Source organism: Myripristis murdjan, chromosome 15 (genome assembly GCF_902150065.1).
Source record: "Myripristis murdjan chromosome 15, fMyrMur1.1, whole genome shotgun sequence".
Lineage (NCBI taxonomy): Eukaryota > Metazoa > Chordata > Actinopteri > Holocentriformes > Holocentridae > Myripristis > Myripristis murdjan.
The window spans coordinates 21,212,974-21,240,914 of record NC_043994.1 but is presented as its reverse complement, the minus strand read 5'-3'; the positions used below and the strand labels follow the sequence as shown (position 1 = coordinate 21,240,914).

The window sequence follows — 27,941 nt, the reverse complement described above, 5'->3', positions numbered from 1 at the left end:
TCATCAAATAACATCACTCAGGCCAGTACTTTTTGGCACTTGAGTCCGACCTCATGCGTGGGCCCCGGAGGAGAGCAAAGCAGGTGTCTCCCGAAAACCTCCCACTATTTTACAACTGACAGTCGGATGTGTCAGTGGGGCCCGCGGTTACTGCGTCTGATGGACAAGGCTGCAGCACCGAGTCCCAGGAGGAACACACTCCATACATCAGCTTCTCATTACTGGCTTGCTGCATATTAGACTGTCACATACAGTTTAGAGCTCAGACTATGTGGTCACGCTTTTTGATTTGCTCTTTTTTCTTATGATGATAATATATGCACACATAACATCATAGTAAATGACCCTGGTCATTTGAACAACGTCCAAACATACAGCCACCAGCTTCTTACTATAATGTGCAGGATTCTCCAGCTGAGCACCAGATTTATTTAGATCATACATGCAAACAAGTAAACAGTAAATGCGCCGTCACCAACGAATAATGCCAAGTTCTGGTGGCGCAATAAACAGAAAATATGGAACTTTGTGGTTCTTGATTTACTGCAAACGATTAAAATAAAAGCTCTGGCAGGGCACATGTGGAATGACGCCTCTTGGTTTGCTTGCCAATTCATCTTTTCTTTTAATCTCACCCTTTGATATTCAAAAGGGAGTAAGCTAATCCACAACTGGAACACCTTCTCTCTTATCTCTTGGCTTCTCTCTCTGCTGTGCCTTTGAAAAACAACAACAACAAAACACAGCAGCCATGGCTTGCTGAGGGTGAGAAGTCTGGGTGCAATTGTAGCCATTTTGGGTCATAAAGATCAATGGAAGTTATACACTCTCTGTGTCACCATGGCAATTCTTCAATGTACATAATAATAAAGTCAAACACATTAAAGTGGTCCTGTAACCCCAATTTCCATGTGAAAAATGCTTGTGGGTGTAGGTTAGTAGATCAGAAACTGCACTTCTTACGCATGGCTGTAAATGTTTAGCGATATGGCTGTGAATATTTATCTTAGGCCAGATTACGAGGTCAGATAGAGCTGATGGCCATTTGAATTTATGAAGCAGTTGGTAGGCCTTAACACTCACGTCCCATGGATCAAAATGTGCTCGCTGGTTGACTCATAACGATGACACTGTACTGTCTGATCAAACCATTAGACTCAGAATAGAAAGTGATTTATTTGCCTATAAATACTTTGACCTTTTTATTCCCAATGGATCTCCCCATTTCCCTCACAAATCCAAATTTCAGTGTCTTTTCTTAATCTGCTATTAATCTATATGCCGCATCAGAACTACCAATATGCATGTATGCTTCGTTCATATAGAGAAACCAGCAGTGATGGTAGAGAGACCCTGGACATTAGCATTACCATAAAGAGTTATACACAGAGGAGTTGAATGAGTGTTAATTTGTGTGGAGTAAATGGTGTGGAAGCCAGTCACCGTCTGTTGACGCAAAATGGTTCATAAATCACACTTATGCAGTAATTTCACTTAATCCTCCGTGCATTCTTTATGCAGGGTACTCATCCAAATCAAGTCTGTGTTGCCGAGCCAAAAGTTCAGCTCTCTCTGGCTGAGGGTTGTTGGCTTTGGCCCGCTACATCAGCTTGATTCAATCTTAACTGAAAACTGTCAGCTGCCGCCACTGTTCTTTTTTTTTTTTTTTTTTTTTTTTTTTAAATAATAACAAGCATAACAACTTAATTTCACTAGATAAATAAATAATCGAATAAACAAAGCAGATGTTAAAAATTCACCCTGCACTCCTAATAGGGTGAGAACTGAGAAATTCCCAACATAAAAGAGGACGTTTCGGTGCTGAGCTGGTCAGCTTTCTCTCATGTCAGAGAAGCATGTAGCCCAGCTTCATTACATCTGCTCTTTAGTTTGATCTGGCAAGGAAGCTTTTTAGATTATTTTTATGGCCTCTCTGCTTGATTTAACAGTGAACAATAAATAAGGGCATGGGGATGTCATGCAACAAATGTCACGCGCTAGACTCAAACTCTAAACTTAGCGATTATATGGTATCCAATAGCCGGCTGTACAAAAGAAGGACCCTGGAAGAGCGACTTTAACTGTTACATATAACTTATTTAATGAAAGCTGACATTTCCTGGAACAGAGCAGCTTCTTGTGGTCAGGTGCCCCCGCAACACATCTCCAAATCCAGTAACCTCATATCAACTGCACTTTTCCACCAAAGAGTCAGTGAAGGAGACACCATCCTTCTTAGCCACCCCATTTGAGGAGGAGGCACACTGACGGCTTGTCTTTCCAGTTTAACTACCAATTTTAAAATACTTGGGGCATTTACATTCTGCTTCCTTTCTTGCGTACTTGCTCGTTTCGCAGTTTAGATTTGCTTTGCCATTGTCCCTGCAGTATTCTGCATCAGGAGAGTCCCACGGCTATGACACAATCAAAGTTTGGGTGGCTATTCCTGTTTGGTTTGGCTCAGTATTTGCTTCGCTCTGTGATCGATTATGTTTGAGTAAATGGTACTTAATTTTTGTCATTCAGTAAGAGTTATGCCTGTGTTTACAGGCATCATTGTTGCTTTTATCTGCAGACTATTACAAGTAAGGAAGTCATTAAAAACAATTGCAGAGAAAATGTAATCATATTTTGCCCATATAATATCTGAGGTCTTGGCTTTTCCCACGTCTCGCTACTCTGAAAATGTTATGCGCCTCATACATATGCATGCCACACACACACACACAAAGGCTAATAGGCTAACACACACACTTAAAAAAACAAATGTGAGTGGTCTGTTACTTATTTGAGCGGTCCATTTGAGGTGCAGAATGATGGTAGTCGTTATAACAGAGTGCTATTCATTACGGTCCCTGTACTAATTTTCCTAGCTGGGATTCAAACCAGCAAACATCAGCTGCACCACTTAGCTCTCTGACCTTGAGGCCACCACCTGATTCAAAACTGTGCAACCACATATTGACTGGAAAACCAACTTTTGAGACGTGCTTAACCTTGGAAATGCAATTCTATCTCGATTCTAAAGCATAGAATGATACTGAACCCTTCTGTGTCAACAGCAGATGGATAATGCTGTAGAAAAGTGGTCATTCATTACAAAAATGAATCGCACAATGTCATTTCTTTCTGACCTAACTGTTTTAAGGGTTTTCAATAGTCATCGCTGAATGTGAGACCTTGACTTATCTACACAGGGATACAATTTCTCTAAAAACAAATGCAAACACACACACATAGCCGATTTTTCTCTCTATCTCTTCATTTTCTATTAAACCTATTCTATTAAATCTATTCTATTAAACCCCTTATCATCTTGTTTGCTCCTTCTCTGCCTCAGTCAGTGAAAGCCAGACTAAAGTATCACAATAGACATTTTATTCTTGTGCTCAAATAAAGAATATACCATCGCGATCAATCAGAGAATATGCACCGGATGAATATACTGTCAGTGCTTCAATTCACCAGCCACTGTCGTTTTATTTACATCATATTGTGTGCATGTCCTTTGCAAGGAAGAGTCAAAACCCCGACATATCCATTCAGTTTATTCTGCACTTGACTGAAAAGGGGATTACTTTTTGATTAATTTGGTTCGGGTATTTGTCGAGTTGTTGCCTTAAAGTGATTCAGAGACGTTGCTGTTGACTTTGGCTACTTTGTAAAGGGGCGATGGGATTTGAAATAGCTAACACATGTATTGTAACTCTTAGTGACACTTCCTCTGTGTGCACAGTAAGATGTAAAATGTGCCTTGTTTTTGCATGGATCACTTCTTCAGCAACAGCAACTCGAACCTACTTAATGAGCATTGTGCTATTATTCCCTTGTGTCGCTTCATATCTTTTCTCTGGGATTTGAACGTGGAGGGCCTCTGCAACTACTTTAGCATATGTTTGGACCACTTCAGAAAGGCTTGTCTTCTCCTCAAGACTATTTGAGTGTGAAGATTTGGACAACTGAAGTGTTATGGGACCTGTAACTGGCAATCTCTGAAATAAGGCCTCAGCAACAGCAGCTTAGACCCCAAGGTGGATCTGCCTTGGGACTTGCTCTGAGTGGTTTCTGAACTACAGAGAAAAATAACCGAACAACGCTGGATTTCACTTGTAGTTCCTATTTTGGCTGCCTTAACTGCGAAAACAGATAACCTCTGTGCACAATATGAATCTAACCTGTTTTTCTGCTGCTTGTCCTGCTGGCGCTTCACTCATCCAGAGGGAGCTGTGTGCAATGATGCTTCTTTATTTCCCTCTGGTGTTGGAAAGAGGAAACAGTTTGAAAAGTTCTGCTTGGTAAGACTGAGCTAAACATTAAGAGATCACTTTATGTGAGCATTTTGGAGCTCAACTGCTGGTTTAACATTCATTCTTTGTGAGACTCACCTGACAATAATGTAACTAGCACAGTATTTCCACCAGCCAAGTCACACAAGTTATTATTAGCTGTGAAAAGCTTGATTGATGCCAGAGAGCTGAACTGGCTTCAATGTGACTTTTATTATTCCTACTGGACAACTTTTAGTTTTGGAATTATAACTCAGACAATCACCTGTACTCAGTACCTGGGGTAATAAATTACATGCGTTTTGGTGGCCCCGTGGTTATGGGTAAACATAACTCAGTTGTTGCTGGGTTGGATCCAACTGAGGGAAATGAGCAAGGCACTTTAAGGGGCAGTGAGCAGTCTTTCACTTTAATTGGCAAGCAAATAATTGGGGGAAAAAAGACGGGTCTCTGGCACAGCTTATGGTGGCCTGTAATTGTGACATAAATCATAAAGTCACTGTTTGAGACCAGGGATGAGTAAGGCAGCTAATTAGAGCAAATATCCAGCAGAGATGCTAAGAAGATGCAATATATCATGATGCAAAAATACTGTAATAATAAAAACAACAACTACTATAATAATAATGGTTTGTTGTTGAATCAGCAGACACTGAAATTACTAAGTGGGCATGGTTAGTGTCTTCAAATTCCAGCGGCGAGAGAATCTAGATAATGAGGTAAACACTGGATCCACAGTACAATTATTTTCTGCTAAACACTTGGATTGCTTTAGGCTGCACAAGCTGTTTGGTGGGCATTTATGCTTATTTTGAAGGCTTTGAAAAATGGCCCTGTTAACCTTAATAGTGTGGGAGAAGGCTGACCAGGAACTAACGCTGTGCGTTTTGTTGTCTTATGAACTTCAACGGACACCCACATTATGAAACAGTAAATTAAAAATTAGACTTGCGGTGAGGGCAAGGAAAAAACCTCCCACAAAAACTTCAGTGAGTAAATAATGAATGTTTCATTTTGTTGTGAACTAATTCCTTTAAGCACAAAGTTTTCAGATTTGCACATACAATTTTTCGCCAGTAGAGAGCGCTGTCCACCAAGACGGAGCAGAGTTTACCACCCACTCTTTAGAAGGAACTCTAAGGGTGGCACAATTTCTCCACTCAAATATAGTTTGAATTACATAAATATAATGGCAGCCCATGTGGGTCTCAATAGTTTTAGTGATCCTATGGCGCTTTAAAGCGTTTTATCCCCTACAGTATCACAGTAATATGGCATCACGCTGATATCCCCATAGGGACTGTGAATAATTGTATGCTGCTCTTATAATATTATTTATAGATTTACTAAATTTGCTTAAGGGAGATTCGTAAGGGAGAAGTCACTGCGCATGTGTCCTATTCCCCGGTCTCCTCCTCACCACTCTTCCTTCTACCAAAGATGGGCAAAAGATTCAGAGCAGGAAACAGCAAGAGCTCTCACTCGGCCTCGAGTACCACAAACAGATCACACCGCACTGTTTCAAAATTAAATGCACTGCATTGTTGCAAACGCACCACAAATAGTAATAATGATAATTCTGCAACTACTGACAACAACAACAACAACAACAACAACAACAACAACAACAATAATAATTTTATTTATACAAAGCTCAGAACACATTTGCTGAGTGCTTAACAAATAAGCAACAAAATTCAAAATAAAAATTAGTGACACACACACACACACACACACACACACACACACACACAAAAGTTGAACAGTAACACAGCAGTGTATATGAGAAAAAGACTGACTTTCCCAGCTTGTTGCTTTTGCTGTTGACAATATTTTTCATTAAACCTCATTGTATTGTGGGCAAACCACACACAAACATTTTTTTTCTTCAAGGGCGGAAATATAGGCTTTTTTTTAAAATTTTGTATACATTTCTATACATTTTGCATAAATTTTAATAGCTTTTAAGAACGGGTCAATAACTGTTCTTTCAGGTCTGTACCAGACTGGTTGCCATGGCAAATAATTAATTAATTGTGGTTATGGTTTGGATTTCTCTGAGGCAGCACTGTGAGGTAAGAGTGAAGACCTACCTTTACGGGGGAAAAAAATACCACTAATAACTCTTCCTATGAATAAACGATCTTTGTAAGCGAGTGCTCTGTAACAGGAGCCATTGTACTCGCTGTGCAGGGCTGCTGTTTGGTCCGGGCGTGGTGTACAGATGGGTGTGGTTCCTGGTAAGGGAAGTTTTCATCAAGACTCGAGAGTGCAGAGTGTAAGTAACTAGCATGGACATGTAGTATAGACCGGTGCCTGGCTCTTACCCGTTTATTGGAGGTTGAAGGTCTCTGAGCTTGGCAGGTTTCTGGGAGAAAAAGAAGGTAACAGTGTTTATTGTCACGCGTTTCACTTGGATTGAAGGTGTGTAAATATTTGTCATAGGTAAGCTGATTTAGTGACTTCACACTTTAAGTCAGCCTGACCATTTAATTGTTTGGAATTGTTTTTATCATCATGATTTTATTTACCTGGAATTATTACAACTTTTCACCTTGACTGCCTTCCCATTTCTGCAAAACCTGCATGTGAATGCTGCTGGATATTACAGTATGTCAGCAGGGAGAATGCTTGCAGAGCAGGGTGTGACATTCTGAGTGTTTATCATCAAACTGACATATCTCTGGGACCTGCCCCGTCTTGATGAACACCTGGAAATGGGAATGCAAAGTGAACTGAGTTACTTTCAAATCACTTAACCTATCCTTCATCATGATGACTGACCTTATCATAAGCAGGCTGTTCTAATAGCAGAACATGGAAAGTGGCATTAACTTGTTTTTATTAAATAGTATGACCAAGGTTCAGCATGCTATTGGCTTGTGCAATGAATGATGGCTTATATGCAGTGACTCCTATGCATAAAAAGGTCATGTGTGTAATGTAAGGAGGCACTTCTTTGCCCTGCTGTGATGTGTGATTCTCACTGGACCTCAAAGGCTCTATTCACCATTGGACGGGGTGTCATATAAAAGTCCAGTCAAAGGAGACCTTTATTCCTGAATAGGCAGAGTGCTGTAGAAAAATTTGCTTTTATGGCCCAGGGCAGTACTCATCTAGCCAGCGCAGGGCTTGAGCCACAGGGCCTTTCTCCATGACTCAGTGTGATACAGCACTGAGTGACTCATTACATCATCCCACAGAGAGTGGACATGATAGGAAGAGATACTTGAATTTTCATGTGAAACTGCGTGTGTCTTTAAGTTATGGACCTCCTGCAGCTGCTGAAATCCCAGTTCTTGTGTCACCTGATCATCTGCTATGTGTTCCTGGCCAGCGGTCTCATAATCAACCTGTTGCAACTTTGTACATTACCCCTGTGGTTGGTCAACAAACAGCTGGCCCGCAGGATCAACTGCAGACTGGCCTATTCCATTTCCAGTCGTAAGTACATACCGTACCTTCTGCCACTGTTAGTCTATCAGGTTTTTCTGATAGTCTGCCAGTATACATCAAATGTTTAAACTCTGTTTGTTGCACGCGTTCAGTGAATGATCACTGTCCTGCCTGTGCATGATGGAAAAAACCTTAGCTGTAAGACTACATCACTGCATCATTCTATGTGTGTGTGTGTATTTTCATGACCCTCAGAGATGGTAGCTGTCCTAGAGTGGTGGTCTGGAACTGAATGCACACTCTACACAGACCCAAAGAGTCACCTACTGTATGGAAATGAGAATGCCATTGTCATACTCAACCACAACTTTGAGATAGATTTCCTGTGCGGCTGGACCTTCTGTGAGAGATTTGGGGTTCTTGGGGTAAGATAAAGCGTCTCAGTAAAACCCTGTTTGGCCTTTTGACTTGGAGGTTTTGTGCATTTTGGAGTCATTCTTCAATCCTGTAACAAGCAAACATTAACTCTTCCAGAGTTCGAAGGTATTAGCTAAGAAGGAGCTGGCCTATGTGCCTGTGATTGGCTGGATGTGGTACTTCTTGGAGATTGTTTTCTGCAAGAGGAAGTGGGAAGAGGACCGAAAGACAGTGGCTCAGAGTCTTCAGAACCTGAGGGATTACCCAGAGAACTTTTGGGTAAGACTTGGCCTGTAGACATCATGATATTCACATCGAGTTGACTGAGAATGATAACTTTTGCTCTTAATAATGCCATTAATGAACAATCTGGGTTCTTGGGGCTAGTTCTTGCTTCACTGTGAGGGAACCCGCTTCACAGCACAGAAGCACCAGATCAGCATGCAGGTGGCTGAGAGCAAAGGTTTGCCAAAGTTGAAGTATCATCTCCTGCCCAGGACCAAAGGCTTCTGGGTCACCGTCCAAAACCTCAGAGGAGCCGGTAAGTAGAAGATCAGGATGCTGTTTATTTTGCCTTACAGATCTGCAAATCAAATGAGTCATACAGTTTCAATTAGTAAGCGCCTCTGTTGACCACTGTGTGTCTCCCTCTTGTGTAGCGGCGGCTATTTACGATTCCACGCTCAACTTCAGAAACAATGAATGTCCAACCTTACTTGGAGTCCTCAGTGGAAAGAAATACCATGCGGATTTGTATGTAAGGTACGAGTAAAGAAGTGTTGTTTTGTCTGAAAGGTGGTTACATGGAATCTCTCGTATCCTGTTTATGTCTTGCCTGATGCTTGTTTGTCTCCCAACCTCAGCTTACCCCGCGTAATTATCAGTTATCTGAGAGATCCGGCTTTCTGTCTGCTCACAGGAGAATCCCTCTAGAGTCGGTCCCAGAGGACGAGGCAGAGTGTGCAGCCTGGCTCCACAAGCTCTACCAGGAAAAGGTTAGTGTGTAGCTGTGCAAAAAGCCCCTTGAAGCAAAATTTATTGTTCATGCATGTCATTGTCACATGTAATGAAATCTACATGTTACTGCACTTTAATAAACACATTGTGCTAATTGTGTTTTCGTAAGTTGGACTCGGGATTTTGAAAATCAGGTGTTTTGAATCAGTTTGTTGCCCAGTTCATCATATCTTAATTTGTTATGCAGTAGGTTGTATTTCTGTTCTGCAGAGTACTGCCATGTATCTTGATACATGTATTGTGACTTGTTTCTTTTTTATGTCTTTGCTGATACCCAGCCCTATTAGTGTGTGTGGAAATGTGTATATTCTACATACCTTCTAATGTTCTTGAACCTTTTTTTTTTTGTGGCTTTAACTACACCCTGTGTGTCTCATCCCTCATTCTTCTGGCAACAAGCCACCCCTTAAGTAAACTGTGAATATGCATGAAGCAACAGTGAACAGAACTCCCTGTACCAGTATTTGCAGTCAGGTGCTGGCAGGTTGCAGGAACATCGCAGTGAAGATAACAATTAACCAGCACAGAGTTACAAGAATTACACTATTTCCCTTAACCTGAAACCCATCTACAACTGACTGGACAGGAAAAACTAAATATCTGAACCAGTCCTACGACTGTCTACATCACTGAGTAGGAGGGGCCCAAACCTGAGGAAGCAACAGGCTCCTAATAAATTTACAGTAAAGTTATTTAAGTTTGCATTAACTAATGTTAAAAGTTCAACATGGCATCAATTTAGAAAGTAGTCATATTTTTGCTGCCACTTTTTCTCTTAGACATGCATAGCAACATGGCCTTCATAGTACCTTGCTGTTCAGGACTTTGGTATCAGTTGTGTTTCTGTGTGGATGTACTTACAGGACAGCTTTCAGGAGCATTATGCACAGAGCGGGTGTTTCCCTGGCCCAACAGTGAGCTCACAGCGCCGACCCTGGGCCTTAATCAACTGGTTATGCTGGTCCGCCTTGCTCTGCTACCCTCTAGGCCTCCTACTGGCTCATCTGGTTTCCTCTGGGTCTCTACTCACCATCCTGGCGTCCATGGCTCTCTGCTCGGCAGGTTGGTGTCATGTATTCAAGGTCAGGGTGAGCTCACCCTGAGACACTTGCTCTGCTCCTTCCCTCAATTTAACCAACTCCTCTTTGTCCAAACACTCCGTAAAGCAGCAGATTTGACAGCTCAAATGTAAGTTCCCCTTTTCAGAAAATATGATTCATCAGTCTCGGGAGCATGCCTTCATTTGAACTGATTTAACACATTAAAATACTCATCCATTCAAATGGTTGCACTGGGGTGTGAAATGGAGAAAATGACTCTCTTACACTGTTACCGGTTCATGAATAGCATGCCACCATTTCCATAGTAAATGTACCCAGAACTGTTATATGGGGTTTTAAAAAATTTAAATCCTTGAAGACAGTCTGGTGTAACCTCACATGCTGAATGCTCAATAGAGACAGCTGAGTCTGATAATCAGCACAAAAAGATGGCACAAGTTAATCATGGGAAGTTTTTATAAAAGTGGCAGTCAGACGACTCTCAAAATCACAGTCCTCTTGGATTCCAGTCTCAAATTGTCAAAGAACCTCTGAAAATGTACGTTTTGTGGCACTTGCCAACACATGCATTTAAAGTGTGTAGCAATTTTGGGGCCTAAATTGTTGTGTCATGTCATATTGACATATTGCAATAAAACCTGGCAGCCACTATTTATTTTCTTTACTGCTTGATTAGATCAGTTAAAGTTTAACAATCAAATACTTTCCATCTGTATACATTATAGGCAATCTAAGAACAATTCGAAAGGAGATTTACTGTGGAAATAAAAACACATAAAGTACATTACCGCAGTGGGCAACGTGTGATTAATTCAAATACCCTACTGAATTTTGTTTTTGAATCTTAACTTTTCAGCTTCAGTGGGCGTTCGCTGGATGATTGGCCAGACTGAGATCGAGAAGAGCTCAAGCTATGGGAATAAGGCTTCCCTGAGCTAAGCGATCCTGACCTACTAAGAGCTGCTCCCTACAACAGCTACTAATCTGCAAGCCACTGGTTTCAGGAGGAAACATTTGGCAGAACTCTTATCTCCCAACAAGTGCTAACCTGCTTGGCAGCACAAAGCAGACGGAGTATCGCCATCTGAAGCGCCCTGCTCTCGAGCCTCAAGCTCTACATGAAGCTGAACAGTGTGGTTTGAAATGTGTTCAATTTGGTATGGAAAAGCTGCAATATTATAATGTGAGACAGGTTTAAGTCATGGCTTCACTACAGTCTCATTTCAGGATGCAGATGTTTGCAACACAGCCTTTCTGTCTTAATATGAAACTAAAAGTTCACCTGGGTGAAAAATGGAATACCTCTTAGATAGCAATGTACTGCATAACAACTGACATTTTTCATGATAAAAGATAATACACGTTCCCTTTTCTTAAAAAAAAGTTTGTTTATTAATATTGTTTGTACATAGCAAACACTGTAAGAGCAGCAGAGGACCAGAAGTTGTGGTGTGTGTCAGTGTTTGTATATGGTTGTGTGGATGTTTAATATTCAGCAGCAGGGAGGGAGAACAGACCCCATTTCTCCTCTTAGTTGGCTATGCTCCAGTCACATGAACAGTTCTTCACCAGCGACTTGACTTGGACGTTGCTCCAAATGCCCACTGAGGCTTCAATACTAACTTGACATTTACTCCTCGGCAAAGGCAAAGAAAAATACATTTAAAAAAAAATCCTTCCGAGTGCCCACCCTTGCCAAATGAGTGTTCAATTAATTTGCATTTCTGGATGGTGTTCATTTCATAAAGATAAAACGGCATCGCCTACTTCTGTTCAATGAGGTTTACCACATCCAAAGACTGAAGGCAAGACTCCTGCTTTAACTTGAAGGATCATTCCGATATTTTTCAACCTGGGCCCTATCGTTCCACCTTTTGGGGTCCAGCTGACTGAATACATCCACTGAAAGTGTTTGTTTTGCCACTGACAGGCTCACATTGTTAGTACAAGTGTCTGACAACATTATGGAAAGGATCCATGTCTGCCACCTTTACAGAAGTCTATCTCAAGGAAAAGTCTAACTCTGAAATCTTTCGTGAGGTGAGCTGTTGCAGGAAGACAACAGTGGAAATGTGAGAGCTGTTGGAGAGAGGAGTCACCAGGAAGTGTTTGTTGTTTTGGAGTACAGAATGCGTAGCTTAGTGTTATCTCAAAAGCATTTCCGCATGTCCGAATTTAGGCAAATAAATGAGATGCCACACTTTGTGCAGCAGACTACTTTTATTAGATAAGGACACTGAAGTTGTGGCTAGTTGTGCTACAAATGGATCCAGACACTCCTGTCCGTACACTGCGCCCTGCAGACTGTCGCATATGCAGTTTGACCAGGATTACAACGGCCAGCAGAAGAGGAGAATAAATCCTTCACCAAAGTACTTTTACATAGAGAAAAATGCTGTTCCAAGAGTGGATAGACCTGCTGCCGACAGAGTAAAGGAAATGTTACTAGATGTAAAGAAAAATGTCTCTCTGTGGGGATCATTTCCATAATGTTTAAAAACTTACAATAACAATCTGAACCAAAGGCAAAGGGCAAGAACAAGCACTTTTACTGGACGTAATGTGACGTGTGTACATGCCCTGTTGCAGCCTGTTTTGCACAGCTGCCAGCTGAAGCATTCTTCAAAAACTGACCAATTTCAAAACTTTTTGTCCCTATCAGGCATTTGGACCCCAAAAGGTGGAAAAATAAGGCCCAGGTTGAAAAATACCGGAATTATCCTTCATCTTAAAGGACTACTGAAATAAGATCCCTTTCCCCCAACTCAACTGCCCCCCTCAGGGTAACAGTTTTTAAAAAGTGCCATAGCTTTTGTTCTCCCCCCACTTAAAAAAAAAAAAAAAAAAAAAAAAAAGTATTCCTCATTGCCTTTTCAGAGGTCTTCACAAGTGAGAACAACAAATGTGGCTATAATTACTTTAACTTTACAATATTGTTTATACAAGGATCAAGGCCAATCCTATTCTTACAGTATGTACATCCCCCCCCCCACCCCCTCATCTTCTTCAGTTCATGGGTACATTAAGACACTACCCTCTACCCCGCAGGTCCAGTTGTCTTCTGAAATGATAACATTGTACAGTTCCTCAGTTTAGCTCCATGTGCCTGTAGCCATAACTTCTTTTCTCTTTTCTGTGTCCAGTTTTCTTTTTGCCATCAGCATGTACAGTAGTGCTTTACTTTGTAAACTTAAAAGCCACAGAGTAGGTCCCATTCACTCTTCATCCGTACAAACCTAAGACAAAGACAACAAATGGCAGATGTTATGGGAACTTTCTGGATTGTTTCACCGTCTGACGGTAAGTACGTGTGACAAACTGGGGCAATTTTAAATTCTTTGCAGCAGCATATGCACTTTTGGATGCTTTGTCATATTTTAGTGGTTATTTGTCATGGGAGGAGGGCTAGGTCAAATGAACAAAAGCAAGTATGACTTTTTTTGGCATTTCTGCTTTGTTTGACCCAATTTGAACCCAGGACGCTGCAATCAGGAATATCATGAAATCCTTTAGCAAATATCTTAATACAGTTGAAGCATTGTGAAGATACGGACAACTAGTGGTGCCTTCCTAACACACAAGATTTTTGATAAGTAGTCATTAGCTGCTGTGGATGTGTTAACGGACCAAGTAAGTTCAAGTTTATTTAGAGCCCTGAATAACTGTTACAGTGTTGATGGCATTTATAAGCCCAGTGTTTATAGAACATAAACCAAACTGTCCCTGATGTTAAGTCCCATGAGAGGGCAAGAAAAAAAGTCCCAGGAAACCCCAGAAGCCAATAAGGGGAAAATGCAAGAAATCTATCAGGATCACAGAGCCCCCTCCAGGCCGGCCAGTAGTGCCGTTTGTGCCGAGTGGTTAATTATTAGCTCTAATCAAATAGTCCAGTATTAAAGTGAAAACAAAAAATGAATGTGAGGTAGAGGCAAATAATAGAACAGCTTTAAAAAATGCATCCGCAGGAAAATACAAGACTTGTGCCATATCAAGTAATGCTGGTACATTGTCCAGGCCTACTTGGGGCTATCCCATCAAAATGGGAACGCTTGGTTTGGTTCCCTGATAACACAAATATGCTGAATTTTCCCACAGCTAATGCTAAATGACTGGGACTTGCTGGACAAACCGGTGCTTTTTTCATATTTTTTGGTCAGTTTACCTAAAAATAACAGCCATGAAAAACCACCAGCGGGAGAAAAAAAATACTTTTTTTAAGTGGGTTTCATACTAACCCAAATCAAAACATAATAATAAAAAACAGGAACACTTTATAAATGTAGGTTTTATAACCATACACCATGCAGCGGTGTCTAACCTTGACAAACGGGTGGTCTAGCAGCATGCTAGCTGTCCAGCGGCGTTTGGGTTCGCTCTCCAGACAGTGACCTAAGAAGTCCTTCCCCTCTGTGCTCAGCTTCTCAGGGATGGGGGGTTTATGACCCATGCCCACTTTGTACATGATCTGGAAATTGTGCTCATACTCGTGCCAGGGCCTCTGTGGGTTGACAAAAACAGGAAGAGAGACTGTGATTTTCATGGTCAGTCATGCTGGTTTAGTGAATTTCCTCTACCAGCTCAGTTCAAAGACAGCTGAAATTTAAAATAACAACTTTTCAATACAGAAGAGTTGTAACCAAGTGTAAAGAGATACTGCATAAAACTATGTGATGTGAAAGCTAAAATCAACATGTAATTCACTTTTATATACATGGTAACAACTAAATATATATTTCTTTGTATAGTGATATTGTCCTTAGCTACAAAATCCTACCTGCAATACAGTAATATGAATTTCACCCTGTCTTTTCCCTTCATCAGAGACAAAGGTCACAGAACACAACATAAATCTCAGCATGAGGTACAGGCTTTAAAAAAAATAATCTATGCAGTCAAACAGGTTAAACTATAGATGAGTCTGTAGCTAGATTTATGGCTGAACTAACAGCTTGAATGACTTTACTTACCTTTCCAGTCACCATCTCAATGAGGACACAGCCCAAACTCCAGATGTCTGCTGCTCGTCCATGTCCTTCGCCCTTTGCTCTTGTAATGACTTCAGGTGCCATGTATGCTGATAAAGACACAATAAGATGACACTTAAATTATCCCTGGGGTGAAACCAGGTCATTGAAGCAGCCAACACTAACAAACAGCAAAGTCAGAAACAAAACTAAACAGAATTTGCACAAAAATAGAACAAATGGGGAATAATTATTGACAAGGACAACACTACACTGTATTACAAGATTTATGAATAACAGGTATGTGAATAAAGAACAAAGTGAATTACACCATGTATGCAGGTGTGAAAAAGTTATTACAGTAGTAGTATTACAGTATATTTAATATATTAAAAAAAAAAAGAAAAATTTGTGACTGAAGAAAAACACGAATTTATAGTGCACACATGCAGGATGTTCAAAATCTGCACCATGTGCACTACTATGACTGCAATTGCAAGGTCGCACATTTGCACAAAACTAAATAAATGAATGAATAAATGCAGAGGTGTGCTGATGTACCCTGGAAAAAGGGGCGCTATAACAAATTGGCAGCAACACTGCACATGCAACATGACAAGTCTAGATTTTGCAGGAGAAAGCTTCTGAGGGCCCTAAAGCGCTTCTCGAGCAAGATCTAGCATGAAATCTAAACAGTGAAAACCTGAGGAATTTATCCTCACAGGTGCCTTCTTCAAAGATTAGTGACCCCTAGTGGGCCACTAGGCATACAACCTGCACTCAGCTTCTTACCTGCTGTTCCAAGGGTGCTGTTCACCTCCCCAGGCATGGTGTGTGTGTTGTTCTTCAACTTGACCGAGCAGCCGAAGTCGCCCAGTTTGATCAGACCTGATGATGTCAGGAAGATGTTGGCTCCTGTTAAGAAAACACAAAGTCAGAGTAGGCACTGGTGAGTTTGGATAGATATACTGTAAATACTGATGGTTGGTTGATTCAGATTTAATTCAATCAAATCTTTGGTTTTAAAAATTATTTGGTTTTAATTCTTATACCACACGCCTGGTGTATGAGATTTACTCCAGTGTCACTATCAGCTTTACGGTTTGATTTATTAATGCCTCAAGTAACAAATATGAGTAATGGTTTAGTGACAATGAGAGCTAAGACAGGAGGAGAGTGTGATGCTGACCCTTGATGTCACGGTGGACGATGCCGTGCTCATGGAGGACATTGATGGCTGTAGTGATCTGTTTACTGTAGAGTCTGATGACGTGTTCCTGAAGGCCGAGCCTGGACACCTCCTCCAGAGTGCCCTCATCACAGTACTCCATGAAGATGTACATCTCCTCCTTAACACAGGCACATCGACGAGGAGGGAGGACTCTTGAATACTAAACCACTTCCAAACAACAGCAGCAACAACTGAAGTATCACATATGTTGTCCGGACTGACAGAAAAATGATGCTCTTACCCGATGGAGCTCAACACCAAAGTACCGCACGAGGTTCGGGTGCTTAATCCCTTCAAATATTTTCAACTCATCTGCAGTCTCCTTGATTGTTTTATGATCATTTGGCTGGAATCGGATCTGTTAGAATACAATGGGAAAAAATAGACGTGCTCTCATGCTTTTCCACACTTCAGCAGTTTCCTCCAAGAACAATTAACGGAATAGTTCACCCAAAATAAAATAAAAAAAAAGCTATTTTCCCTCTTACCCCTTATTAATGCCCCCAGTAAGTACAAATTAAAGGCAGATAGATGTAGTCTCCTGATGTTCTTTGGCAGGAAATAGTTCCCAAACAAACTCTTCACGAGCTGTGGATTACGGCTGGTAGCCATGTCACTGTTTTTTGAAAGAGCTGTTGCTGTTCAGTTTTTCATAACATGTAAATTTTTGACATTTGACACAACATCCATCCAGCCCCATCAGGTCCTGCCCTCTTGTGACTGAGTATTCTGGAGAAACTATCTGGATGGATAGACTGCTCTAAGTGGGAAAATGTCTTTTTTTGGATTTGGGTGAATATTTACTTTAAATTGATCATGCTAGTTTACATACCTCCTTCATAGCCATTAATTCTCCTGTGTCCACATTGATGCAGGTGTACACCTTCCCATACTGGCCCTCGCCTGTTTTCATAGACATAACCATAATATCACTGCTTGTGTATCAGTTAAATAATCCAGATCAAAAACAATGAATCCAAGAGTCAACGTACCTATCTTGTTGCCCCTTTGCCACTTGAAGGTCACCTTCCTGAGGCCGACGTGCATGACGTTGTCGTAGGACTTGGGTGTGTGGCAGACCTGGCCGATGATGTTGCGCTGCTTCATCATAGCGTAGCGTTTTTCCTCAAACGTGCGAATGGAGCGACGGACGGCCTCCATGGGGCTTTGTCGCGCTGCTGTGTCTGAGGTGGGAGAGAGAACACAGTGGTGTCTATCATGTTCAATCTCTGGACAATCAGCATATCAGACATATCGCAGCCTCACACGCTACCTCGTTCAACATCCTCACCTTTAGACTGGCTGATGAAGGTACGCAGCTCCCAGCTTCGTCGTGCAGCACTGCTGGGGTCTCCCTTCGGGTAGGAGGGCTCTGGAGAAAAAGCAACAAGAAACCACAGTCAGGAGGAGCAACTAAAACAATGCAGGTCTAGTTAGTGCTGCCATCCAGACCCACAATACACCAACCCTCTCTGTCCTCTGTGGGGCTTGAGTGGCGGCTCAGGGATTTGAAATGCAACTCTGCTGCAACGGATGACAGACGGTCGTTCTCATGGAAACTGGATCCCCTGCAACAATTAATACACAGTTAATTGTGTTTCTGTCAAAACACTTCTTGTGTCAGACGTTATGTTCCAGGTAGAGGTCTGATTACAAAAAGTCCAAGTCAAGAATTAACACATAGCGCTGTTGCCAAGACTGCTCATTCTCTACACAATCTGAAAAAAGATTGACCAAGATTTTGTGGCACAGTAACGGAGAGCATATTTAACAGCTAAACATGAGTTTCAATGTCACGTGAAGCTGCAGTGGTTTCTTGTAGACATTAAAACAGTGCAGATGTGTATTTTGTTATGGAATCAGAAAATGGCAAAGAGCATATTTTCTTGCATTAAATGTATAAATAATGAAAAAAAATTGATATAGAAGTCGACACTAAAAATTCAACATTCAGATTTCAAGGTAACACATAAAGGAAACAATGCATTACACCAAACCATTTGTTAAACAGAAAAGCAGATATGGCCTATTCCCAATAGTCTACCAGATAAGAAGCTTTCACCAGTCAGTGCAAATCAGAATATCACTCATTCAATTCAAACACATGAAGGTTAGATCTCTAGAGTGCAGGTTTAATTTCAAAAGCACAGACAAATCAAGCCAAAACCCTAATAGCAGTGCAACATTAGCATAAAAGCAACACTAATTAGATATTAGCACTAGAGTTGCAGAGTATCAAGGCACACTCTTTCAGTGAGGTAGCATTTGTTTTCCATTTTCACACCATGCACAACACTCCCAGTCTCTCCCAGTTCGCCCTTGACCAGTACAGAGACTCTCCTATCAGGATATTTTTCTGCACTGGTGACACTGTGTTGTGTTTCAATGCCTAAGATCCAGTCTGACCTTCATTTGATCTAAATTGCTTTGTACTTACATTAAAAAGTGAGAAAAAATTCTGCACCTATACTAATGCCATGCACATATTCTCTAGTTGCATCGTCTATCGCTTTTTGTAGCTATAGTTGAGCCCAGAGTGAGTGATATTATCATACCGGAGAAGCTGTGATGGTAAACTAGCAGCAAAAGACTAAAAATCTGTTGTTTTTTTTCTAAATAAAAAAAGCCTGTAAACTACGGGAAATGCCACTACATGCTGTAAAATTATTTCTTGTTGCACCAGGACAATCCAATCTGTACTTGTGAGTATCAATAACTCTGTCCCAAAATTAAAAAGCAGTTCATTATCTGTAATGCTGCACCGATGTACAGCCTGGACATGAGCGGCTGAAAGTTGTAGTGTATTTGTGGATTCATACAGTTTTTTTTTTTTTTTCTAAGTTTGTCTTTTGGATGTAATCAGGACACAAAAAGAAATCTGGAATCCCATATTGGCTCTAAAAGCTACTTACATGTTAAAAAAGTCATATATTACAGTGAGTGCTATCACACGGTCTCTAAGCATGATGTTCTTTTCCACCATTTCAACTTAAAAAAAAAAACAAAAAAAAAACCCTTTAAAGCTATAACTTGGCATAACATTACAGATTTAAAAACGGGGTAAAAAATCCTTTTTGGCCGTGGGAGAGAGCTGTGAATCCTCACTGATATAGACCAAAGTGTCCCGAGGCATGGAAATAACCTATTTCAGAACTGAAAGTCGGGTATTCTCCCTTTCATTTTCAGAAGCTTGAGGATGGCTGAGGGAAGGCTTTTCGTCTTTGTAGCCGGGGCTCTGTGTTTTGATAACAAGGCTCTAACCAGGTGACTTGGGGACAAGGCTACCTGACGTCATTGGGGGTGCTGCCGGGTGCTTTGGTGTGGCTCTGTTCCCCTGGGCCCTGAGGGACGGGGCGGGGGCCATTGGGGAATAGCTGGTTCCGGAGGTCACAGGGGAGACTTCGAGAGCTGTGTGGTGAAAAAACAAACTGAGGAGCTCCGCCTTGGGGGAAAGAGTTGCCTTGTGTGGGATGTGTGTGTATGTGTGTGAGACTGGGTGACTGATTGAGGGACAGACGCTCACACACTCTTACACAAAATTTAAGAAGCAACTTTACCACCGATATGCTTATGCAGCCCCACAAGCAAACACACACACCCCCACGCACACATATACAGACAAGCTTAAGAAAGAAAACATCCACACACACAAAGAGAGAGAGAAAACACATCACACATAAGCTCACAACCACAGACGCCTCTCCGAATTCAGCATCCCTCAATTAAAAGAAGCAACATGAGTCATGCAGGAAAGAGTATGCAAACAGACACACACACACACATACACATACACACACACACTACTATAAAACTATTGTAAAAAATTAGTGTATAGCTGCACTGTGGTAACCTACCTGAATCCCTCAGCATTAGGGATGAACAGGTTGGGGTTTGGAGGATCGCTGTGGCTGCGAGGAACCTTGATAGGTCGAGGGCTGTTCCTGGGGGCTGGATAAAGAAACCACAGAGTTTATTAACTAAGTCAGGAGATCTAAAACAGGAAAAATGCATCGTAAACCACAAGTCAGTCCAGGGCCATTTACAGCTATATGAAGTTTATCCTACAGTAGGGGTGATAACAGTTCTGAATCATCAAACAGGCCCTCACACCAAGAAATTTACCCTGACTTCTGTCCACAAATTTGTCCTCGCAAATGTCATCATATTAAATCAATATTGTGATGTGAGACTCGATATCATTTGGGATTTTTGGATAGTGTAATAAGTGTTGTCTTTCCTTGTTTTTAGAGGTTGCATTGCAGTCAATCTTGCCATTCTCCCTCTTCACCAAAGAACTGTGTTTGCCTCATGAATGGCTTTCATCTGAATGTCATTTTCTGCTAAACTATTATTGTCTATTATTATATTATTGTCTATAAATCACTGGCCACTCACGTGGATGAAACAGCCAGGAGTGTGGCTGCTTCTGAGATTCTGCAGCTGATTTGTCTGGTGTTCATGCCACAACTTAAGACGCTAAGACCCTAATTTACTAAACACTTCTATTTGTAGAAAAAAAAACTTTTAGCGAGTGCAGTAATATAGTCCAGTAATATAGCCCCTGACTGGTCAAGACTATTAGCTTTTACAAACTCTTACCAAGTCTTAACACTGAAAACCTTTTAGTGCCCACCGTTTTAGTATATCTGGATGTAAATTATTTATTTAGCCCATTCTAAAATTCAATTTCATAACCTTTATCCAGGGAATGTTTGCTGAACAAACTTGCTCTTTTTCCAGTAACACCCTGCGTCACAGATTTTCACTGCTGGGAACTGCCCAGTACAACCACAACCAGGCCTCTGCTGCTGGCCACTGAGCAAATCCACTGGAGCAGCTGGGATCACTGCACGTCTGCTGATTCAAACTGGCAACCAGTCACACATCTGCTTTTTTCATCTTGGGACTGGCCTTCAACGGGAAGTGAAAGCCTCATTGCTTTTCTGCCCACTTTAAGCCCCTTGACACGCTGTGAAGTAGCCACTAGATGTGAATGCTGAACTGAATGCTTAATTCAAGATATGTTTTCAGTGTACAGAGCGTCTTACCAATGTACAGGCCAGTGACTGGGCTGTGAGGCTTGCCGATCACATGTCCAATACACTCGTTCATCAGAGCTTGTAAATTCTGCAGAAAGAAAAGTAAATTCACAATTGGTAGATACCATTCCTAACAAGACTGTGGTGCAGTTTGTAGGGAGTAACCCAAGGGGGAAAGAAACAGGCTCTTTTACCAGGAAGTCATCTTCTGGTAATGCTGATATGAAGGCAGGTTCGATAGCTTGAAGGAAATCAAAACCCTGAGTCGCCCACCTGTAAACAAAGAGATGGCAATCCAATCAGTGCGCTCCAAAACTTTCTTTCTTTCATTTTCTCTGTCACTACCTCTAAAAACAGGAAGTGACATCGAAGAAATGAGTGAAAGAAGGATACTGAAGAGAGGAAAGAGAAGGTCAGGAAGGGGAAATTGTGACACTTGAGCTACAGAAGCAAAACATTTTTCAGTCAGTACCAGAGGTCGCGCCAGACTTTTTTGTTGTCTGTCATTTTGACTGACAGGGTCATAAAAATCCTGTCATAATCTATTTTTACCAGTCACTTTAATTTTTTAAATGATAAGAAGGACATATTCAATAGCATTTCTTTTTCAATCATTTTTAATTAATATTCAGTCCAAAGTTAGCTGAACAGAAAATCCAAACCGTATCCATTTAAAGAAACTTCTGACACTCAACTGCCGTGACATTTTGTATGCGGCAAATTTCATCATATAACATATATACATTATTTGAAATATTAACTATCTTGTAACTATCTATTGCTACATTGCCCATTCTGCTCTATCCAAGCTCATCGCCATTTATTCTTATTAAGCCTGCAATTAAACTAAAACCGCCTTGATTTATCTTGCTTTTTATGGTTGTAGAATTGTCAGAATTGTGCAATGACTGAGTGCTTTTGCACACCATCGGAAAGCTCCGGTTCTCTGCTCTCAGAAACTGTCGGATTTTTCTTTGATCGCACCATGGGTTCAGGAGTTACGGTATGAGAAGCTCTTATTACAAACAAGTGACACACCGGGGACTCTTCTGTGACTGGACGGTCAAAGTGTCAGTAGTCCTACGGAGTTACCGTAATGGCCTGTATATAGGCGCAAAGCTCCGTTTCTCCAGTTCCCGACATTTTTTTTTTTTTTTTTTAAGTTTCTGCATGTCATAAACGGTCTAGGAGATATCGATATGTAAAGTACGCATGCTGAATCCTGTCGGCGCCGACATCATCGGTGTAAGAGACGTCTTTGCTGTCTTCCCCGGGCTTCATGAACCTGCGGTCCATCCTGTGGGTTGCAGTGCGTCACATAGACATACCGGCATATGTCTATGTGCATCACTGAAGGCTAACGAGGTTCACTTTCGATGCCACATGGAGCGCCTGATTGTCAACACCCAAGTCCCGGCCCAGCCCTACTTCTGATTGGCTAGTAGGCCTATTGTTAGTGTGGCTGAGAACGAAAGCTGTGCTTCTATTGGATCCAGAGAAATGTCTGTTAGATAAAGCTGGCCGAACCCTCTTTTTTTTTCCGCACTCACACCGGTACGCCGGAGATCTGGCACGGCGCCGGAATGCTATCAGCCCTGTCATTGCCACCAAGTGGTCAGGGGTGTGAATTGCAATCTGTCAAAATGACAGATGGCCTTCAGATTTTTCCGTCACCGTTTAAAAAAACCCGTCAATGACGGAAAATATTCGGTTAACGCGACCTCTGGTCAGTACACATTAAGCTAACTTCAACTTTCAAGAAAATGTGGTGTTTTGTAGCTTTAGCACTGATGATTCAACTTTTATTGGGATATTTATGATAATACTTCCAGTCTGGTCTTTACTGTGTCTCCAAAATGGCAAGATACTGCTGCATTTCTGTTCTATTAATGAACCCAGAAGCTTTGATCTTAAAAAGCTGCCATGGCAACCGTGTAGTCTGTCAAAAGACCAAAGGCAAAAAGAAATTGTTCTTGAAAAGAGTAAAGTCAATGAATTTCAACTGAGGTTGTGGCTTTTACATTAAACATCGGACAGTTTTACATACACCTGATCTTTAGGTTGACACGTTCTAGACAAGCGATGTGGGACAGGACTTCTAGTGTTAACTCATTCAGTCAATAAATACTAAAAGAAAAGCTGAGGAGGAATTTGTCACATTGGCAAAAACTGTAGTGTTGAATAATTAATCAAAGTCTTATCAAAATTGCAGCATGGCCAAGAGCAATATCCCAATCACAGGAGGTGCAATTTTTGGTGAAGGCAAAACGTGTGTCAAAACATTGTTGTAAATAAATTATTATGGTGCTACAGAGATGCCCTGGCCTACAAACCTTGTTTTACTGTTGTAAGAAAACATGTTTGTTTGACATTGACGCCATCATTTTAATAGCAGTGAAAATGAAAATTAGAATACAAAAATGATCATTCCTGCCAAAATTGCCCATCATATCACAATTGTAATATCTGTAAAATTAATCACAATATCATTTTTCCATATCATTCAGCCCTAAAAAAAAAAAAACACACAGAAATGCTGGACAAGAAGCTATTCAGCTAATCTGAGTTTGCAGTTAGGTGGTTTCTTGGCCTTTTGTCAAAAATCGAGCACTCTTATTATTTTTAAGTGGCAGTCTGGCCTGGTGGTTAGAGGTCTCTTGGGTTTAATCCTCTGGCCAGCCATTTTCATTGAAGTATCAGTGAGATACCACACTAAATGTCTGACCAAGCGTTCCAACCACAGGGTGAAAAGAGAATTAAGCATATCAAAGCATCTGCTATAATAATGTCCTATGAAAAAAAGCATGGTCAGCTGGAAGTGGCTGTCTTACCTGGGCTTGGTGCCCCTGCCACTCTCACACTTGGTCAGGACGTAGGTCATCCACTTGCGTGCGAAAGTGATGTAGCGCTCCCCGATCCTCTGCCTGAACTCCCCTGACATGAGGCGCACCACCTCCTTGTGGTACTGTAATGAAAGGGATAACAAAAGGAGGAATCAGAGGGAAGCAGGTATCCGTTTACCATTACCACTTCTACTCCCTTCGGTGCTAACACAAAGTATTAAAGTTCAATTTCATGTGATCACAATTTGTTTGCACCTCTTTTGTCCTCTAATCCCTTCCATCAAAACAAGATCAACAACAGTAGCCCAAATATTTCACAAGCAGGCTATGATCTTAACTGCTCTAGCGAAGCCAGTGACCAAAAATATGGAACTGTGGTTCTGCTGGAACCATTTGGGGAACATTTCTAGAGTACCAGTGCTTTAGAGGAGATACAGGAAAAACATATTGTCTGTGTTTGGGGAGGTACTGAGGGCCTTGAACTCTAATTTAAAATCTCCATTTTCAAGATGCAACCATTGCAGATGACCTAAACTGATTCACAGTTACTTTTATCTAAGCACTATTACAGATGATCTTAAAGATAATTCAAATATTTACTATAATCTAGAAATTATCTTGCCATTTTTGCCCACCTATATGGGCAGAAATCAATGTGCACCTACAACACCTCCTGAAACTTAGCAATTCCTGCTCATATATAGTAATACAAAATAGAAGTGTGCTTAACAATGCTGCTTCTCTTAAAAAAATCAAAAGATAATGTTCAGTAACAGACAATACGGTGCACAAAACGGTCTTATCTTGGGTGTAGTCTATGTAACGTGCTGCACACGCTGTAATGTTCCACAGATTTTCTGACAGCTATCTAATATACTCTGTCTTACTGAGATACAACCTGTATTAAAGCTCACATCACAACACTTTTAAACCACAGCCTGTTCTGACCTCAAAGGCAAAATTGTAGCCCTGTATCATGGCTTCTCTGTAGTACTGCTGCAGAGTGGATGACTCAGACTCCTCCACCTCTGCCTGAAACTCTGTTGTGAACATGTACTCCACCCGGTCAATGGCAATGTTGATCTTAATGCATAGTTGAAGTGCCTCATTCTGTGGTACAACAGAGAGAGAGAGAGAGAGAAAGGCAGGAAAAGTGACATGAAAGAGTAAATGTGTATGAAAAGAAGAGAGCATCAGCAGTTGAAACTGAAAACCGACAACTGTCATTTGAGAGCATAATAGCAGTGGAAATTACATCTGGCATTGTGGCGCTGAATGTGACACATTCGGTGACTTCACTTATTAGAATTTCTAACTAAACACAGCCTGATAGTAGGTCAGTGTCTTTAGGTTCAGTTCAAATCTTTACTGTCCTATTAAGGGAAATTCCTTTTGCAGGTTACAGTAAAAAAGTAAGAACATAATGACTCATAGTGCAGCTACAAAACAATAAGGGCCCATTTGATAAGCAGATGTTAGCCTATTACTAACAATGAGAGTGGAAAATTCATGCAAACTGAGAGCAGCTAAAACAGATTCAAAAGTACATCAATATGCACTTACAGTATGCATATGGACACAGTAAGTCAAGAGCCTAAGGCAAAATGAATTGCAGGTTAAATGTGTGAAACAGCATAGCTTGTGTGGGTCTGTGAGTACCTTGAGCTGCTCCAGAGCACCGGCAATGAGAGGCTGACTAGAGGTTTGCTCCCGGCTGAGAGTGAGCACATCCTCCATGGACCCCTGGACGGCCTTCCGCTGGGCCACCAGGTGAGCTGACTGCATCACGATCAAGAGCATGTTCTCTACCTGAAAGCAGATCAGATCAGTAAGAGGCTTGAAATTCTCCAACAACAGCCCACTTTCATTTCCACAGATTTAAAGATTTAAAGGAAATCACCACTGAATACAACCCTAACGCCCAGCACCATTAGCTGAAATTGTAGGATTACAGCCAGACCAAAGTGGACTAACACAAAAGACACCTTTTAGTATAGAGCCATGTTATTCTGACAGGACAATATCACAACAATACATTCTGGATACTGCAGAAGCCTAAATGCCACATACTTTCATAGCCCTGAGGGTGTCAACAGTTTCCATCTGGGGAACCAGTTTAAGCAGCTCTCCGTCCCACTGTGCCCAGTCAGAGCCATTAGGCGAGTCCCCAGCTCCATGTTTACTCATGAGCAGGTAGGCCTCATCCTCAGGCATTTCATCTGGCTCCTTGGAGCAGTCTTTCCCAGCAGCAGCATTCAGGAGTTGCAGGATTAGAGGCCGCTGAGCCATCAAGCCATAGGGGACGAAAACCTCCAGTTCCTCCAACCCTGGAATCTGAACCTGGACATAAAAAGAGGGCATTAACAAAGGAGGACAACTAACTGAAGACAGATCGGGAAGATGCAAGGGAGAAATGTGCAGAATAACTGCTGTGCAGAACAAGAGAGGAGAGCAAATCACTTAGGCACCTTGACATAGCTTCTCTCCTTAAGTGCTTCCAGGAGACAGGGCACCCCGCTAGTAATACTGAAATCTGCAGCAATTTCTAGGTCCTGCAGAGGGGGGAATAAACACAGTGTGTGTCAGGACAGGACACTAAGTCCCAGTTCTTTACTGAGGAGAAAAACAGGGTCACACAAAAAACTGCATAGTCAGGGGCTGTTCTGGTTTGTTGTTTCAAAGCAGTGAAATCGAGTGACCAACAAAAGAAAGATCACTGCAGTCCCTCACCTTGCGAAGCATTTTTGCAAAGCCAAGAGCCTTGGATGCTCGTTCTCTGGCCTCATGGAAAAGCTCCTTAAGCGACCGACTAGTCTCAATAACCGACCGCCTTAAAGAATGACAAAGTTTTTCAGAGTAAAAACACATGAACCACAGCACAACATTTAAAAACTGACTTAAACAGTAAAAATCTAATAACCATGTAATCCCTTTACCTAATCTCATCCGAGGCTGTGCTGTCATCTGCACTTTCCCAGAATTCATTATCACTCTTTTGCAGGCCGGCATCAAGGAAGTCTCCTGTGGATTTGAGCAGCATCCCTGCAATATCACTGCAAGGAGCAGAACACTGTTTTTAGTTTCACATAAATGATTAATAAACTCTTATGTTACATAAACTAAAGGAGAAAATTTTCAGATAGGCGACATGAGTTAAGCTAAATATTTTAAAGCAAATGCAGTCTAATGTTGTTAATTTTTTAAGTCATGCACATAAAATGGGCTGCAGAGCCACTGACCAGAAGAGCTTCCCGGACTGGGCCTCCCCTCCGCGGATGTAAGGAGTGATGACCTTGGTGAAATGCCACTCCTCCTCCAATAGGTTCTTTAAGCTGTGAGAGGCCTGGGGCAGCTGCTGCAGCATCTGGATCCAACTGTGCATGTAGTCAAAATAGACCTGCAAAAACAGGGAGTGATGTTTAACTAGATAACCAGAGGATATTTAATACACAACTGTAGTGGGAATACACTTCTGAATATCTTTTAAATCCACAATTGCATCTGAACTTCAAAGGATCACAATCTAGGGCTAGGTCTGCCTATTCAAACTCCATAATAATAAAACAAATTATTCTAATTTAATTCCTGCACTGGGCCAAACTCACTTGCCAATGACCAAAACATTCATTCCTTGCCATAAAACTGTGACCACTGTCTTGCAAGGGAAAGTTTCACATTAGCTGGCAA

At 41.4% G+C, this 27,941-nt stretch overlaps 2 protein-coding genes across 10 annotated transcripts in view; one reads left to right on the top strand and one right to left on the bottom strand.

Moving 5' to 3' along the window:
- Nucleotides 1-6,455: 6,455 nt before the first annotated feature.
- On the top strand, nt 6,456-11,551 carry agpat4 (1-acylglycerol-3-phosphate O-acyltransferase 4 (lysophosphatidic acid acyltransferase, delta)). Of its 6 annotated transcripts, none has more exons than XM_030070175.1 (9): nt 6,456-6,564; nt 7,624-7,730; nt 7,938-8,107; nt 8,217-8,378; nt 8,487-8,640; nt 8,759-8,861; nt 9,019-9,094; nt 9,980-10,178; nt 11,034-11,551. In XM_030070175.1, the coding sequence occupies exons 3-9, from the start codon at nt 7,940-7,942 to the stop codon at nt 11,114-11,116; spliced, it is 945 nt and encodes a 314-aa protein (XP_029926035.1). In that variant the 5' UTR covers nt 6,456-6,564; nt 7,624-7,730; nt 7,938-7,939; the 3' UTR covers nt 11,117-11,551. The 6 variants fall into 6 exon arrangements, with proteins under 6 accessions (XP_029926035.1, XP_029926034.1, XP_029926037.1 ...); XM_030070174.1 differs by having other exon boundaries at nt 6,465-6,564; nt 7,551-7,730; XM_030070177.1 differs by having other exon boundaries at nt 6,494-6,526.
- Nucleotides 11,552-12,996: 1,445 nt separating this feature from the next.
- The window catches only part of map3k4 (mitogen-activated protein kinase kinase kinase 4), a 29,609-nt gene continuing 14,664 nt past the window's right edge, over nt 12,997-27,941 (bottom strand). For 3 of the 4 annotated variants that reach the window (XM_030070167.1, XM_030070168.1, XM_030070170.1), the window contains exons 6-27: nt 27,494-27,651; nt 27,191-27,307; nt 26,985-27,084; nt 26,723-26,806; nt 26,325-26,594; nt 25,914-26,063; nt 25,203-25,364; nt 24,243-24,376; nt 21,606-21,684; nt 21,421-21,499; nt 20,227-20,320; nt 19,658-19,780; nt 17,840-17,940; nt 17,664-17,744; nt 17,365-17,556; nt 17,205-17,275; nt 16,614-16,730; nt 16,331-16,490; nt 15,934-16,056; nt 15,145-15,251; nt 14,496-14,675; nt 12,997-13,413 (exon numbers count right to left, since the gene is read on the bottom strand). In XM_030070167.1, coding sequence (XP_029926027.1) covers nt 13,393-13,413; nt 14,496-14,675; nt 15,145-15,251; nt 15,934-16,056; nt 16,331-16,490; nt 16,614-16,730; nt 17,205-17,275; nt 17,365-17,556; nt 17,664-17,744; nt 17,840-17,940; nt 19,658-19,780; nt 20,227-20,320; nt 21,421-21,499; nt 21,606-21,684; nt 24,243-24,376; nt 25,203-25,364; nt 25,914-26,063; nt 26,325-26,594; nt 26,723-26,806; nt 26,985-27,084; nt 27,191-27,307; nt 27,494-27,651 — 2,703 coding nt within the window. In that variant the 3' untranslated portion in view covers nt 12,997-13,392. The remainder of the gene's footprint in view (nt 13,414-14,495; nt 14,676-15,144; nt 15,252-15,933; nt 16,057-16,330; nt 16,491-16,613; nt 16,731-17,204; nt 17,276-17,364; nt 17,557-17,663; nt 17,745-17,839; nt 17,941-19,657; nt 19,781-20,226; nt 20,321-21,420; nt 21,500-21,605; nt 21,685-24,242; nt 24,377-25,202; nt 25,365-25,913; nt 26,064-26,324; nt 26,595-26,722; nt 26,807-26,984; nt 27,085-27,190; nt 27,308-27,493; nt 27,652-27,941) is intronic. The other variant, XM_030070171.1, reaches the window with a different exon arrangement.